This window comes from Typopeltis vanoorti, chromosome 22 (genome assembly GCF_054136105.1).
Source record: "Typopeltis vanoorti isolate ZY-2024b chromosome 22, IOZ_Tvanoo_1.0, whole genome shotgun sequence".
NCBI lineage: Eukaryota > Metazoa > Arthropoda > Arachnida > Uropygi > Thelyphonidae > Typopeltis > Typopeltis vanoorti.
The window spans coordinates 17,757,972-17,774,265 of NC_143570.1; the positions used below are offsets into that span (position 1 = coordinate 17,757,972).

The 16,294-nt window shown below is 35.1% G+C and overlaps 1 protein-coding gene across 6 annotated transcripts in view; it reads left to right on the forward strand.

Annotated features, from left to right (window-relative positions):
- LOC150094189 (protein still life, isoform SIF type 1-like) overlaps positions 1 to 16,294 on the forward strand; it is an 881,056-nt gene that overhangs the window by 400,331 nt on the left and 464,431 nt on the right. For all 6 annotated transcript variants that reach the window (XM_090412285.1, XM_090412284.1, XM_090412288.1 and 3 more), the window contains exon 11: positions 13,492 to 13,674. In XM_090412285.1, the coding sequence (XP_090268411.1) occupies positions 13,492 to 13,674 (183 nt within the window). The remainder of the gene's footprint in view (positions 1 to 13,491; positions 13,675 to 16,294) is intronic.

The window sequence follows — 16,294 nt, forward strand, 5'->3', positions numbered from 1 at the left end:
ACGTAGTCAGATTCACTTCTAATTAAATGTTAGTCTTTTCTAGTACAAACTATAATTATATTATATATAAGAATATAATTATAGTTATATTTAATTATATAATTTTAATTTAATTATAGTTATATCATTATATAACTATAATTAAATTATAGGATGTCCGATGCTATCTGGTGAAAAAGCATGCTGTTAGAAAACTCCTTAAAGATCCTTGATTTTTGTTGATTTATTAAGTTTTCTTAGATTTAAGTTTATATTTTTAATATATTATTGTTGTTTTTTAGAGTAGTTGTACTACAGATTTTATAACATAATTGCAGAAATATTATTAGTTTTTACTACTCTTAAGAATGGTGCCGAAAACTTGTCACAAGTGAGAATGAAATGTGAAAGAGTAAAAATTGTAGGATTGCTACCCAGATGTGACAGTACTTAGTTAAGAAAGAGGGCGATGATAGCAAGTGATTTCATGTGCAAGCAGTGTAGAAGAAATTGACAAGTTTTTAGACATGTGGAGTGTGTTTGATGACAGGAAAAGACTTGGGTACGAGGGATGGCCTGCACTTGAATTCATTTGGCATCAGGAGCCTGGAGAAATTACTTCTTGGTATGAGACCTAATGCAGAGAGTCAAGGAAACCAGATCGTTAAGGGAGGAATGGAAAAGTGTGTGAAAATTCAGCTATGGTATGCAAATGTGATAAAGATATGAATGTCTTTGAACATGGTTGTGTATGTGGTGAAGGGGTGAAGTTTTCCCTCCCCAGACATACTTTTAAGTATGTTTGGGGAGGGGAAAAGAGAAAATTCTAGAACAAGACCAAATATATTGCATATCTAATTATAAGAATAGTCTAGGTGGTAATTTATTATGTCTATACACAAATGCCAGGAGTCGGAAACAAAGGGGTTGAGTTTGTTGCTTTATTGAATATGATCTGGCATAAGATTGTTGAAATTAGTGAAACCTGGCTATCAGATATGGTAAGTTGGATCAACTGTAATGGGTATACTATTTTTAGGAATGACAGAAGAGATAGGAGAGGAGGAGTACTACTAATGATATCAGATGACTTAAGTCTAGTCAGGGTAGAAACACAACAAAACAGTGATGATAGCAATATCCCATGTAGTAGTGAGTTTGAATCTAACTGGTGTGAAGTAGATAACAATGAAATATATGGTGGGATGTTGCTACAGACCTGGTAGCTTAGTTGCAGGGGACGAAGAAATGCATCACCAATTTAGCTTCATGGTACCAAATGAGTGATCATTATGGGTGACTTTAATTTTCCAAACATTGATTGGGTAGAAGAGAAATTTATTGAATTGTTGCAAGACAGCTTTCTCAAACAGCATGTGAAAGAAGGAACAAAGTGTTGGATTTGCTCATAGTGTCAGAAGGGATCTCTGTTAAGAATATGGCTATTTTACCACCAATTGGTGACAGTGATCATGCTGTGCTTTCTTGGGAAGTATCTAATTGTATTGATGTTCTGATTAAAACAGGTTACATGCTAAACTACAAAGCTGAAAATTATGATCGACTTAGTAGAATACTATCTTTGTTCCCATGGTATCAGTTACTGAATGGGAAAAATGACAGCAAAGCATGGAAATCTTTGAAAAAAGTGCTTAAATGAGGTGGAAAGAATATCATGAGATAAGAGTGAGAGGAGTTACAAAATATATAAAGCTCAGGCCAGAAAAGTAATGAGTATTGTGCAGAAAGCCAAATCAGAGTATGAAAAGAAATTGCATGCAAGCTAAATGCAATCCAAAAGAATTTTATCATTATGCCACAAGCAAAAGAAGGAACGAATGTGAAAGAATAACTTTATTGAATGCAGATGGTACTCGGTGTCGGAAGTAATAAGTGCTTACTTTGCTAAGATATATCAACCAGGCATATGTAACATGGTGCACAGTACTACTGCTACATTGAATGAAGAGTTAAAGATTCATGAAAATGAGGTTGAAGAGCTGTTGCATAACCTGGATAAAAATTTGTCTATAGGGACAGATGGAATATCAGCCGAATTGGCTTTGCCTTTCACATGTTTGTATAACTTGAGTCTCTGCTCAGGAATGATACCACATGAATGAAAGGAATATATGATCGTTCTATTGTACAAGAGTGGTGCAAAAACTGATTTGTTTAACTACCGACCTATCAGTATCTCTGAACAATAAATTAGAGAAGTTGGTAAGAACTCACATAAGAAATGGGTAGATAGACATGCTATACTCTGCAAGGAGCAGCATGGGTTTACTAAAGGAAGGTCATGTTTTAGCAATTGGCTCATATTTTATAACAATGTTACAACCAATACAAAATAAATAACGGAAACAACTCACCTAGAAAGATTATTTAATAGTATAATAATAGTATAATTTAATCTCTTCAATTGAAGAGATTCTTCAATCTCTTCAATTGACTCCGGGTAGGAGTCAATTGAAGAGACTTAATTCTCTTATAGATAATGTATCTATAAGAGAATGAAGATCAAAAGAAAAAACTTAAAACCTTCTTCAGTCGTCCACCTAGATTGTATGGTCTTCCAAAAGTTCATAAACCAGACATTCTGTTAAGACCAGTCGTAGATTGTATAGGTTGCCCCACTTACAAAATCTCAAAATTTTTATCAAATTTACTCTCCTATTCAACTAGAAGAACTGATACTTATATAAAAAATACTTTGGATTTCAAAAATAAAATTTCAGATCTTCATTTGGATGTTTCTGATATCATGATCAGTTTAGATGTTGTTTCTTTATTTACAAATGTGCCTCTTTCAGAAAGTATTGAATTACTACAACAGGAATTTCCTTCAGACATTGTAAATGTATTTGATTTTGTAATAAATTCTGGTTATTTTTCCTTTAAAAATAAGTTGTATCAACAAATTGAAGGAACAGCAATGGGTAATCCTCTTTCTCCTGCTATCTCCAATTTCTTTATGGAACATTTTGAACAACGTATCTTTGACAACATTTCTCCCAGACCTACTCATTGGTTCAGATATGTCGATGACATTTTTGCTGTATGAAATGGCTCTTCTGATGAACTTCAACAATTTCTCACTAAGTTAAACGCATTTCATCCTAGGATCAAGTTTACCCTAGAAGTAGAATCAAATAAGCAGTTAGCCTTTTTAGATCTTCTAATTCTTCGCCAACCAGATGGTAACCTACATTTCTCAGTTTATAGAAAGAAGACTCATACAGGCCATTATATCCATGCGGAATCTCATCACCATCCCAGTCAAAAGGCAGGAACTATTAAAACACTGGTTCATCGGGCCCACTCCTTTTGTTCTTCAGACGATCTTTTACAGAAAGAACTACAATATATAACTTCTTCCTTTCTATCTAATGGTTATAAGAATTGCTTCATTAAAAGAACTTTGAGTAGTTTTAATATGTCTTCCTCTTCAAACACAGAGGAAATAATGTGCATTACTATCCCTTATGTACAAGGCATCAGTGAACGTATAGCAAAAGTTTTAAAACCACTGAATATTTTTGTTGCCTTTCGACTGTTTAGAAAAATCTCCACCTTTCTCACTTCTCCTAAGGACAAGCTTCCACATCTTAATCATCCAGGTGTCTACCAGATTCCGTGCTCTTGTGGATTATCTTATTTCGGACAAACGGGAAGATCTGCCTCTATTCGGCTAGAAAAACACCAATCTTATATTGAATACTTTAAACCTGAAAAGTTTGGACTTTCTGAAATGCCATCTTCACTAGACACAGAGTTCACTGGAGAAAGACAAGAGTTCTTCACAAAAGTCAGTTTCTCATGGAACGCCTTTATAAAGAAACATGTGAAACTCTACTTCATTCTCCTAACTTAAACAGATCCGACAGCTTACGTCTATCCCCTTTGTGGGAGATGGTACTTTACAAATCAGCTAATCTTTCCTAACTTTTTTATTGTATTAATTTTTTTTTTTAGGAAAGTTATTGACCTTTTTAGTTATCTTACACCAGCTACTTAGGTGGTGCTTTTTGGAATTGTCAGTTAGTGTTTAATTTTGAGCTTAATCTACTGAAGATGCCTGTGACACACAGGCGAAAATTATACTATTAAATAATCTTTCTACGTGAGTTTTTTCCGTTATTTATTTTGTATTGATATGTCTACTCATGGTATACCTCTTTTAAAACTTAATGTTACAACCGAGTTGGAAAAAAGGAATGGATATGCTATGATAATGTTGGATTTTTCTAAGGCATTTGATAGGATACCACATGAAAAGCTGTTGCATAAACTGGAGAATATGGGATTGGAGTATAAACTCTTCACTTGGATCAGGAGATGGTTGACAGACAGATATCAAAAAGTGGTATACAGTGGGTGTGAATCTGCCAGATTTAGGTGATCAGTGGTACCTGAGGGTTCAGTCCTTGGGCCATTATTGTCAAGCTATACATTAATGACATCAGGCATCTAACATCAGATGTGCAATTGTTTGTCGATGATGCTACTGATATTCAGCACTTACAAAATGATTTGAATTGGCTGGAAATTTAGGCAAACGAAAATGGTTATCAGTTTAATGTTAGTAAGTGTAAAGTTATGCACTTTGATATTTTTAAAAAAGTTTAATGATTATGCACTTTGGCGTGATTAGAGTCTCAGCAGCATATTATATTAGCAGGGTTATGCTACAAGAAACTGAGGAGGCAAGGGTGGATAGGAATTTGAAGTTCAAAGGTCACATAGCAAAAGTTCAAATACAACTCAGAGGATAATTGTGATGTTAAAGTGAACCTTCACATGTTGGGATAAGGAAGATATTTTGCCTCTTTATAAGTCTTTGATGAGACCACACCTGGATTATTGTGTGCAGATTTGGTCTCCTGGATTCCAAGGGGATAAAGAAGCTGTAGAAAGGATGCAAAGAAGATTTACAAAGATTATATCCAGATTATGGAATTTATATTATGAGGACAGATTACGAGTATGTGGTTGCAGACGCTGGTTAACAGGAGGAAGAGGGGGGTGATATGATAGAGATCTGTAAACTTTTGAATGGGTGTTATAGGATATCATCTAATGAAAATTTTTTGTTACATGGAAGGTTGGGAGAGAACACGGGAGTGGGGGCATCCATGGAAGTTAAGTTTGTTCACAGTCAAGAAAGGGGTAAGAGCTAGGTTTTTCTCCCAGAGAGCAGTGAGTGAATGAGTGGAATAGTTTGCCTTTAGGAGTGGTGAGTGCATCTAGTGTGACTGAATTTAAGAGAGGGTATGACAGCTGGTTTGGGTGATTTATAGACTCCCTCAATGAGTCCTTGACTCCCTGGAGGTCTCAGATAATAATAATAATATTAGTATTATTTTTATTATTATTATTTGACCTCCATGGATTCATCATGGGAAGTCTATACCCTCTCATGCAAAAAAGATCATCGAACCATGCCTTAAATCCATTCACAGCTTCTGCACTCACCACACTTTCAGACAAAGGACCTGCTTCTCATCTTCCTTTTACAGCTACTAGGGATGACCTCTGGTTCCACCCTTGCCTCCTTCTACTCTATAAAAAAACAACCCCACCTCACAAGACTTATATGTCTCAATCATATCCTCCCTCTTCTTACAATTACAAGGATCTGTGAGTTCTTCTTCTTCTTTGGTGCATCAATCCAAAAATTGGTAAATATAGCAGCACATCACAACATCCTGTCTTGTGACTTCCTTTTTATCTCTTCATAACTCTTAGCGCCAGTTAGCATCATTATGTTATTTATATATGAAATTCTTGGTCTGCCTCGTGGCCACTTTCCTTCTACAGTCCCCTCCATTATTTCTGTAATCAGTCCCCCATGCCTCAAATGGTGTCCAATTAGGCTTTTTCTTCTCTTATTGATGTGTTTCATTAATGACCGCTCTTCATGAACTATATTCAGAACTTCTTCATTACTTTTCTTTTCTGTCCAACTAATTTTCATCATCTTTCTCCAGCACCAAAGTTCAAATGCCTCCAGCTTGTTCATGTCTTGTTTTGTTAGAGTCCAGGCCTCACAACCATATAATGTGAGTTGCATCCCCTTAATCTCTCATTGTATCTGACATTCCACAGACCTGACCTTCATAGTAAACCTTCTCTGGACATTCTCCAATACATTCTCATTGCCTTGAAAACTCTGTGCATAGTATTCCATATGTGGCCTGATCAAAGCCTTATACAAGGGAACCATAACCTCTTTGCTTCTGCATGTCAGTGTCTTTCTCATTATTGCCATAATCTGTTGTGATCTTACAATTTTAGCAATGTGACCCTTAAACTTCGTATCTGTCCATCATCAAACCTAGATCTCTCTCTCTCTCATCTCCTCCACCTCCTTCAAAATTTCTTCATTCATTGTATACTCTGCATCTCAACCTTGCCTAGCAAATTTCAGGACCTAGGACTTTTCAAGATTAAACTGATAACTCCACTCATTTGCCCACTCACATAGTCTCAGATCCTCCTGTAAGGCCACAGCATCTGCTCTACTTCTCATAGCCCTTTCCAATTTTCATCATCAGCAAACAGCTGCACATCTCCAGTTAAGTTGGTCATTGTCATTAATGTACAAATTAAACAATAATGGTCCCAAAACATATCATTGTGGCACTCCACTAGTGACCTTTCTCTTTTCGATACCACTCCTTCATGCACAATCTGCTGATGCCCATCTAGCAGCTATCCAGCTCACTAGTCTGTTATCTTATCCCATCTGTTTCAATTTAGCTACTAGCTTGTCATGTGTCAGTGTATCAAAGGCCTTTTGAAAAATCCATGTACACTACCATATATGCATCTCCTTTATCAAGTGAATTTGTCATCTTGTGATACATAAGCAGATTGCTGAAACATGACCATCCCCTAACAACCCCATGCTGACCATCATAAGGAATACTGCTTTTATCAGCCCATTTCTGAATTGTAGTTCTCTAACACCTTAGCCTTAACAACCCACACACAGATTGGTCTCTAATTTGAAACCTCAGTCTTATCCCTCCCACCCACCCCCTTTTGAAATTGAACAATTTTTCCCACCTTCCATTAATTTGGGATTTGTACTGTTGCTAGACTCATGTCAAACAGGCATGCCATTAATTCCATAGAGCATTCCCTCAAGATGCATGGCAATATATTGTCAACTTCTGTTGCATTATTAACATCAAGTTTACTTAATTCCTCATATACTTCTTACTCATTCACTATCAGTCCCTCTTCCACCATACCTTGTACATTCCAGTTTAGCTTCTCCTGATGTTGCTTTCACAAGGATGAAATACACTGATAAACTGATCACTGAATACTTCAGTTATATCCTCTGCATTGGTTACCAATTTGTCAATGTCATCAACTAGCATCATCCTCCTGTAGTCATTTTTTCTTCTACTTGCCACATCAAAAGACCTCAGTAGGATTTTCTTAGCTTGATTGGTTATTTTATTTTTTTCTCATACTTCACTTTTTGCCCTCTTTACCAGCCAAGTCACCTTCCTGGCCTGCTCTTTTTCGGATAGCATTTTAGCCATGTCTTCTTCTTGACTGTCATTGAACTTGAAACAGACTACTGTAAAAATAGTCATAATTGATAATTATGAATCTTTTTACAATTACTTCTGTACATTAGAAATTTTATCAGTTTCAGTTTTGTAACATGTATGGTAAATTTCTTATCAAGCACTTGTGATGTGCTTGATAAGAAATTTATCTATTTAAAGAAATAATATATAAAAAGTATTTCAGATCACTTTCTAGATTAATTGTATTTGCTAGATATCTGATAACTGTAATAATTTCAATGGTTCTTTATTCTAATTCACAATTGTTAAAAAATAGCTTTATATCCCATTAACAAGTGTACAGTGATATCTGTTGTTTTTCATAAAGACATTCTCCTTTCTCTAACAGCGACATCATGCCAGCCATTTATTGACTGTTTGCTTGCCATTTAGTTGAACAAGTGTGCATGCTCACTGAGGAGGCTGATGGGTGATTGACAGATGGAAAAGAGAGAGAGCACTGAGAGAGAGAGAGTATGGAAGTTTGAGAATACAGACCAGAGAATTTTGTTTTTAGGACATTTTTGAAAAACTTGACAATGTATCAGTAGAAGATTCCAAACAGGAGTCTTAGCAAGGTGAATTCTTTGACAAATTGATACTGCCAACAAGGATATAATAATAAAAGAGATATTGAATAGTGTTCTATTTCAACATTGAAAGAAATGCTAAATGAAAAGTTTCTTCTTCTACCTCAAGGACACTGGTAATGTGAATTATTTTCTCAGAACAAGTGATGAAATTAGAGAAATCTGAAACTGTAAAGCGACATTAATGAAGTGACTTTGCTTCAATATATTTTGCTAATAAAGTGGTAAAAGAACACCTATTTTTCTCTGGTAAAGAATTTGTGGTTCATGCTTCTTGTAATTAAATTCCCTGATGTAGGAATATTTCTACCCAGTGAAACAGCAAGGATGAATGAACAGTATATGCTAAATAAGAAAACACTGCATAGTCCCAAGGAAGTTAAGAAGTTTTATATTTTGGTAAAAGGACTGATAAAGAACTCTCTAATGAATTTTTGTTGTTTTTGTAGGAATTTATTGTGATAAACAGTTCATTTAATAGACCGATTAAGTGCATGTAAAACAAGCTATTCATAGAATGAGTCAGTAAGAGAATGAATTTATCCATAAAGATAAAGAAACTCTTGGTTTTATTCAGAAGGCCATGGATCCAAATAGTTTTCTAGTTTTTAATTTAATTTTGTTTTATTTATCATGTATTGAGAGTTTTTAGTTTCATTAAATATATTTTTTTATTTGGTCTTCAATCAATTCCTGGATTCTAAAAGAAATTAAGTTAAAGTCATTGCACAAATCAGATTGAACTTCTCTAGATTTACTAAATGCTCGGCATCAAGACATTAAGGTGCATCTGTAAGGTTACATTGTGTGCACATATACATAAACAAAAAATAAGCTCAAGTAATTTAAATGCTACCATACTTTTTTAAAGTACCTAACAGTTGTTTGCACACACTCAGTTGCACTTAATTTTGTTTACTTTCAAAAATTGGTTTAATCCTTTATCCAAATGTAAGCAAAAACGTTTGCACCTGAAATATTTTCAGGACTGGAGCAACTCGTGGTAAAAGCGGTATGACTTCACATCATGCCTTAGTATCCCATAATGCAAAGCACATCTCCTTGTGGACATGTAGAATGCTATGCATTATGGGAAGGGTCACTATCCAGACCTTGGGTAGTGACCCAAGACAAAACTTTCAACAAATAACAGTACATCATCAGTGCATAGAAACAAGCAAATCGAAGAAACGGGAATGCAAAGTACACACAGCAGTCAGTGGTTTACCAATCTGTTGCCGCGTGCTAGAAATTAATATTAATAAATAATAATATTAAAAATTATTTTTGATAGTTACATAAAATAAAAATCTCCCAAACTTTTTGGAGAGAGAGTCAATCGTTCCGATTCAGATTTGTCTGATGTAAAAGGGCTTCACAACTCAGACCAGACTTTCTTTGAAAAGGCATTCATATTTAAACCTGCTTCGATGGAGAAGACAAGCTTCATCCTATTGGATGCTATGTTTAGTGTCAGTACTATGTTGTGCCAGACCAGACTTTTGAGGTTTCATGTATTTTATATAATATTGATGTTCATTAATTCTTTTTCCCACAGAAACAGCCTGTTGGCCTAAAGTATGTTAGGTTACATTCACAAGGCATCTGGTAAACGGTAATGGCAGCTAATGATAGAGGTGGTTTGTCTTTTGTAGATGGCAATAGATGAGAAATTTTATTGATAGGAAAATGTGTGAGAATGAGATAATACTTCTACAAAATTCTACCAATTGATTTAGAGATGCCAGAAATATAAGGGATTGGAACCCTGCAGTCTGTTGAAGAATTTCGTGGTGGAAAATAGGAATCAGTTATCTGCTGGATTTGATTAGGATTGTAACCATTAAATTCCATCAGTATTTTGATAGTGAGAAATTCTTGTTGTAAGCTTGAGGGAGAGAAGCACATATTATGTTCTCTATTAATTAAAGACTTGATAACACCAATTTTTTGAGAAGTGTGATGAGATGAATGTATCTGCCAGTAAAGTGGGTTCTTTTTTTGATAAACACTGGTTGATAAATTACCGGAGGCTGTGCACATAAGAAAGATGTCCAGGTGTCCAAAAATGGTAAACTACCAGTCTTTTCTTTTTTCATGATGAATTCGATGTGTAAGTGAAGGCTATTGATCTGTTGTAGGAAAGTGTTAAGTTCATTTTCAGAATGTGGCCAAACAGCAAAGACATCATCAACAGAACAAAACCAATGAGAGAGTTGGGGATGAATAGATGAGAACAAGGTATCTTCCAGATGTTTCAAAAAATAGTTTGCCAAAGGTGGATACAGAGGGCTACCCAGTACATGCCTTCTTCAACTTGTGTGTAGATTTTTTTTTCCCAGCTGAAATATCCTGATTCTATAACAAATTCAAAAATCCTCACAATATAGGAGGGTAGTCATCATATAGTAAATTAACAGTGTCAGATAACGGAATGTTGGTAAAGAGGGAAACAATTTGAAAGCTGACTAACAAATCCGACTCTTGTATTTGAATATCCTTGATTTTATGGGTCTTACTGGATAATCTTCTTTATGAATTTTTGGGAGGCCATATAAACGAGGAGTTCTTCCAAAATGAGTGCGCAACTTGTCCACAGTATTTTGATCTCAATTAACAACTTCATCAAGCAGCTTATTTAATTGTTTAATTTGTGAATTTGTAGGATTATAACTAATTTCTTGATAGGTGGCGGTATCCTGTAAAAGCCTTTGGTAATTTATCAGCCAGTGTTTATCGAAAACCTACCTTTACTGGCAGATACATTCATCAAAAGTCTGCTCATCACACCTCTCAAAAAATTGGTGTTGTCAAGTTTTTAATTAATAGAGAACATAACACACCCTCTGTACAACCGAACTTTTGATAGAAAATAAAATATAGGCCAACAATTATAATTATTGAAATCATTTATTTCAATCAATATACTCTCCCTCAGCTTTGATACTGAGTTTGGCATGGTCAGTTAATTCGTTAAATGAGTTTTTATATCAGTTTTTGGGATAGTGTTGAGGGTTCTGGTTACTGCCGCTTGCATGTTTTCAATGGTGTTGTATCGCTTTCCTTTCATTGGCAAATGAAGTCGGGGGAAGAGAAAGAAGTCACAAGGTGCTAAATCAGGTGAATACAGCAAGTGATCCAACACACAAATTTGGTTTTTGCTCAAAAACTGTCTCACAGTGTTCAAAAGATGAGATGGTGCATTATTGTGCAAAAGTGACCAGCTGCCTGCATTACGATATTCATGCCATACGCGATGAATTCTTGCTATCAATCACTTCAAAACTTTGAGATAAAACTCAACATTGACTGTTTGGCCAGGTGGAATGAATTCTTTGTGGATAGTGCCCTTGGAATCGTAGAAACAAATCAGCATTGTCTTTACTTTTGACTTCTCCAAGCGACTTTTTTTTCAGATGCCCCTCTTCTGGTGGTCTCCACTCAGCACTGGTGCTTTGTTTCAGGCTCATACTCAAAACACCATGTTTTGTCACCAGTAACAATCATTTCAAGGAAGTTTGAATCCTTTTGAACAGTTTTAATGATGCCCTTGCAATGTTCAATTCAATACATTTTTTGGTCATCAGTCAACTTGTGGGGAACAAATCGTGAATTCAATTTATGAAATCCCAAACTCTGAGGAACAAATCGCAAATTCAGTTTACAAAGGCCCAAACTCTCAGTCAAAATGTTGTACACAGTTGATTTTGGAATTCCCAATTCATCTTCAATAAATCTCATGGATGTTTTCTTTGATGAAATCACACACTTTTTGGATGTTAACTTCGCTCAGTCCATTTTTTGGATGGCCTGGCGCCATTAGTTTCTATTTTCAAAAAGTTCATGTTTTTTTTGGACAGAGGGTGTATGTGCTCCTCTCCCTCAAGCTTACAACAAGAACATCTTATTGTCAAAACATAATGGAATTTAATAGTTACTGTCCTAATCAAATTCAGCAGATAATTGATTCCTATGTTCTAACACTACAGAATTCTTCAACAGACTGCAGAGTTCCAATCCCTTATATTTCTGGCATCTCTGAACCAATTGGTAGAATTTTATAGAAGTATTATCTCATTCTCACATATTTTGCTATCAATAAAATTTCTTGTCTGTTGCTATTTACAAAAAACAAACTGTCACCTCTATCATTAGCTGGCATTTGCCAGATACCTTGTGAATGTAATCTAACATACTTTTGGCAGACAGGCCATTCTGTGGAAAAAAGAATTAATGAACATTGTTATTATATCGAATACATGAAAGCTCAAATGTTTGGTCTGGCACAACATAGTACTGACGCTAAACACAGCATCCAGTGGGATGAAGCTCGTCTTCTCCATAGAAGCAGGTTTAAACATGAACTCCTTTTCAAAGGAACTTGCAAAGGTCTTTTACATTGGCCAAATCTGAATCAGAGCGATTGTTTCTCTCTCCCAAAAGTTTGAGAGATTCGTATTGTATGTAACCATCAAAAATAATTTTTAATATTATTATTTATTAATATTAATTTCTAGCATGCGGCAACAGTTTTTAATTGGTAAACCACCGACTGCTGTATGTATCTTGTATTCCCATTTCTTTGACTTGCTTGTTTCTTTGCCTCACTGATGACATACTGTTATTATCAGTAGGAAATATCTGTACTTTAATTTCATTAAATTTAATTACTGTGGTTATTTTGTAATTTATTATTTCAAAAAATATGTTGTTTATTAAATTGTGGCCTTCAATCTTTACTATGACCTAAGAAGCAATATACTTTTTTAAGGAGATATACCCATTGGGAATTATGCAGTCATATTTTTTTAATGTGACTCCTACACAAACGGTTGGAAACCTACACTGTGTTAGTAACCGTACTGCATTTTTGAAGTTTGTTTATTTATTTTTACATAATCCAGAAACTCTGTTCTAGGCACTAAAGGAAACTTTTCAACTTTGCCCCAGGTTTCCAGTAAGTGGTCTTGTCTCACACTAGGCAATGAAATTCATCTTCTACCTAAAGACATTCACAAACATGTAAGGTGGATTTGAATACACCATGAGCATGGATATTTGTTAATAACTGTTGGTTGGAGAACATGTATGCTGACCACTCTGCGAACTAGGCTGCCAACTTACTAATCATCCTGCACTGTTCTACTCTAGTTTTTTGACTTTCGTCAAACAATATATTTTTAAATATCCAAAAATATTTTTTTTTAAAAATTAATTTTTTCTTAATTATTTCAGTTTATTTCATACATTTATTATGTATAAAACTTGAAATATCTTATATATTTTGTATTATATAATTGACTTATTACGTGGTCTTCTAATGTGTTTAGGATTTCAAATTGAAGCATATGGCAGAACTTCAGTTAACAGTAGTTGCTGATGCTGACAGCAGGCAAACACTAACTAATCAAATCAGCCAGTGGGAAGAAAACTTAGAACGCATTCACTGTGAACAGTTTCGCTTACGGTGCTATATGTCCTCCTTGCAAAACAGTGAGCTGCCTAATCCAAAAGTAAGATGCATGTCTTTTAATTATGACTTTTTATGATTTATGATAAAAATTATATTTCTTAAAATCATCAATCTAATTATTATTATATTTTTCTTTTGATGCTAAGTGGACTGTCAAAAGTGGAAAATACCTTGCATTTTATAAAATATAAGATATTTTATAAAATAAATATAATCCACAGTATTTACAGACTCTTGAAGCCCGACCTGCAAGATTAGCTATCATAACCATAATTTTAGGATATAATTTAAAGATATGATCAAGAGGGAAAACTCTGCCACCTCGATATGAAACCAGCTAACCCACCTTCAGTTGAAAAGCCCTGCTAAAGGTTCTTGGCATCCTGGCTGTAATTCAAACAAAGAACTTTCTCAAAATCAACTGGGCTATAGAGGCTCTCACAAAATAAAACTTTATCATCATCATCATCAAATTCCTGACATGTACCCTCAAGGGGTGTACAGGATATGATAGTACTACATGAAAAATTTGCATCATTACTAACTTCCTATCTACAATTTTCCTCCAAATCAGTCTGTTACTTGTTGTCAAGACTCTGGCATTATCAGATACCTTATATTTCTATCGTCTAAGGCACTTTGCACCGTATCAATCCACCTATCTTGGTCTTCCTCTGGGTCGTTTTCCTGCCAACCTTGCAGAGAACACTCGTTTTGCTAATCTTTCCTCACCCATTCTGTTTAAGTGACCATACCACCTGAGATTAGCTCTGCTAACGCATTCCTGGATGCTGACAATGTCAAGTTCTTTCCTAATATCCTCGTTTTTAATATGATATTGCCATTGATACCATCTGTTCATGCCTCTAATCTTTCTCAGGACTCTCATATCTGCGGTCTCTAGTCTTTGGTCAAGTGTTTTACTTCTGACCCAGCTCTCAGATCCATAAGTTAAAACTGGTTTGAACACTGTCTTGTATGCAGCTAATTTAGTGTTCCGACTAATTTCTCTCTTATTCCATATGAATTTATTTAATTGCTGCCTACCATAGCAGCTTTGTTGATTCTGTTGTCTATTTCCATATTTAATTTACCATCTTCACTAAAAATCGTGCCTAAGTAGCTGAAATGCTTTACTTGTTCCACAGGTTCCGCGTTCACAATGCAGTCGACATTTTCAATAATTCTACCTATTTTCATTGTCTTTGTCTTTTTATTGCTGACCTTCATACCATATCTATTACAACAGTTATTCAATTTAGTCAGGGAATCTTGCAAACTTGTAGTGGATTTATTTAGAAGTATAACATCGTCCACATGAAGCAAAGAGCTGACATTAATATCTGAAATTCTGATATATCATGTTTAATACCAGTTTCCTTCATAATGTGATCCATATAGATAATGAATAACAGAGGAGATAATGTACATCCTTGTCTCACACCAGATTTAACATTAAACCATCTTCCTGTACTTCCTTCAATTCTAACTGCTGACTTACAACTCAAATAATAGCTAAGTATTGCTTGACCCCATTGACAACATATAACTATAGCGTATTGAATAGCTTCTCTCTTGGCACCTTGTCATATGCCTTTTCCAGTTCAACAAAACTTAAATACAGATCTTTGTTATATTCCCATGCTTTCTCAATTATTTGTCGTAAAGTGAAGATCTGATAGTGACAGCCTATTTGGCCTGAATCCAGCTTGTTCTTTACCAAGCTTTACTTCCACAATTCTTCTCAACCGTTTCTCAAGTATACTTGCATAGATCTTGCCAGGAACACTCAGTAGGGAAATACCTCTGTAATTCTCACATTTAGTTTTATTTCCCTTTTTATATATGGGTACTATTAGAGCTCTACTGCAATCATCGGGAATTTGTCCTTCTGTCCAGGCTTTCCGAACAATGCAGTGCAGCCACTGTAAGACTTTGACATTACCATAGTTCAGCATTTCTGGTCGAATATCATCTACTCCTGCTGCCTTTCCACATTTCAAGCCTTTGATGGCTTTTTCTACTTCAAGTATGGAAATGTATTCCTGACTGTATGCCTGTTGAGTGTTTTTTACCACTGTACTATCACTGCTTGTTTCATTTAGCAATTTTTCGAAGTAATTACTCCATACTTCAAGGATATCTTTTTTCTCCTGTTTTCATGTCACCTTTATCATCTCTAACTCCTTTTACAGCACTCTTTCCTCCATTCCTAAGCTTCTTCAGCAACCTCCAGAATATTTTGCCACCTTCTTGATATTTATTTTCTATATTCTTGCCAAAGTCCTCCCGTGACTTTTGTTTAGCTAACTTTACACAGTGTTTTGCTTTCTTACATTTGTCTCTGTATTCTCTAAGAGCAAAAGCTGACTTATTTGCCAGGAACTTTTGATATGCTTTCTTCTTTTCCTTCACTGCCTCTTTAACTTCTTGTGTCCACCATGGAGTTCTAATTTTTCTATCCTTGCAGACAACCTCACCACATGCCTCTCTGGCTGAATCAATCAGGGTTTTCTTCAAGACTTGCCACTGAATCTTCAAGGTTTGGTTCCTGTTCTCAAACTTTCATTTTTTCTTCAATAATCTTTGTGTATTTTAGTCTACACTTCACATCTGAGAGTTGCTCAACTTTTATTTGCTTTCAATCTTTCTTACATGCT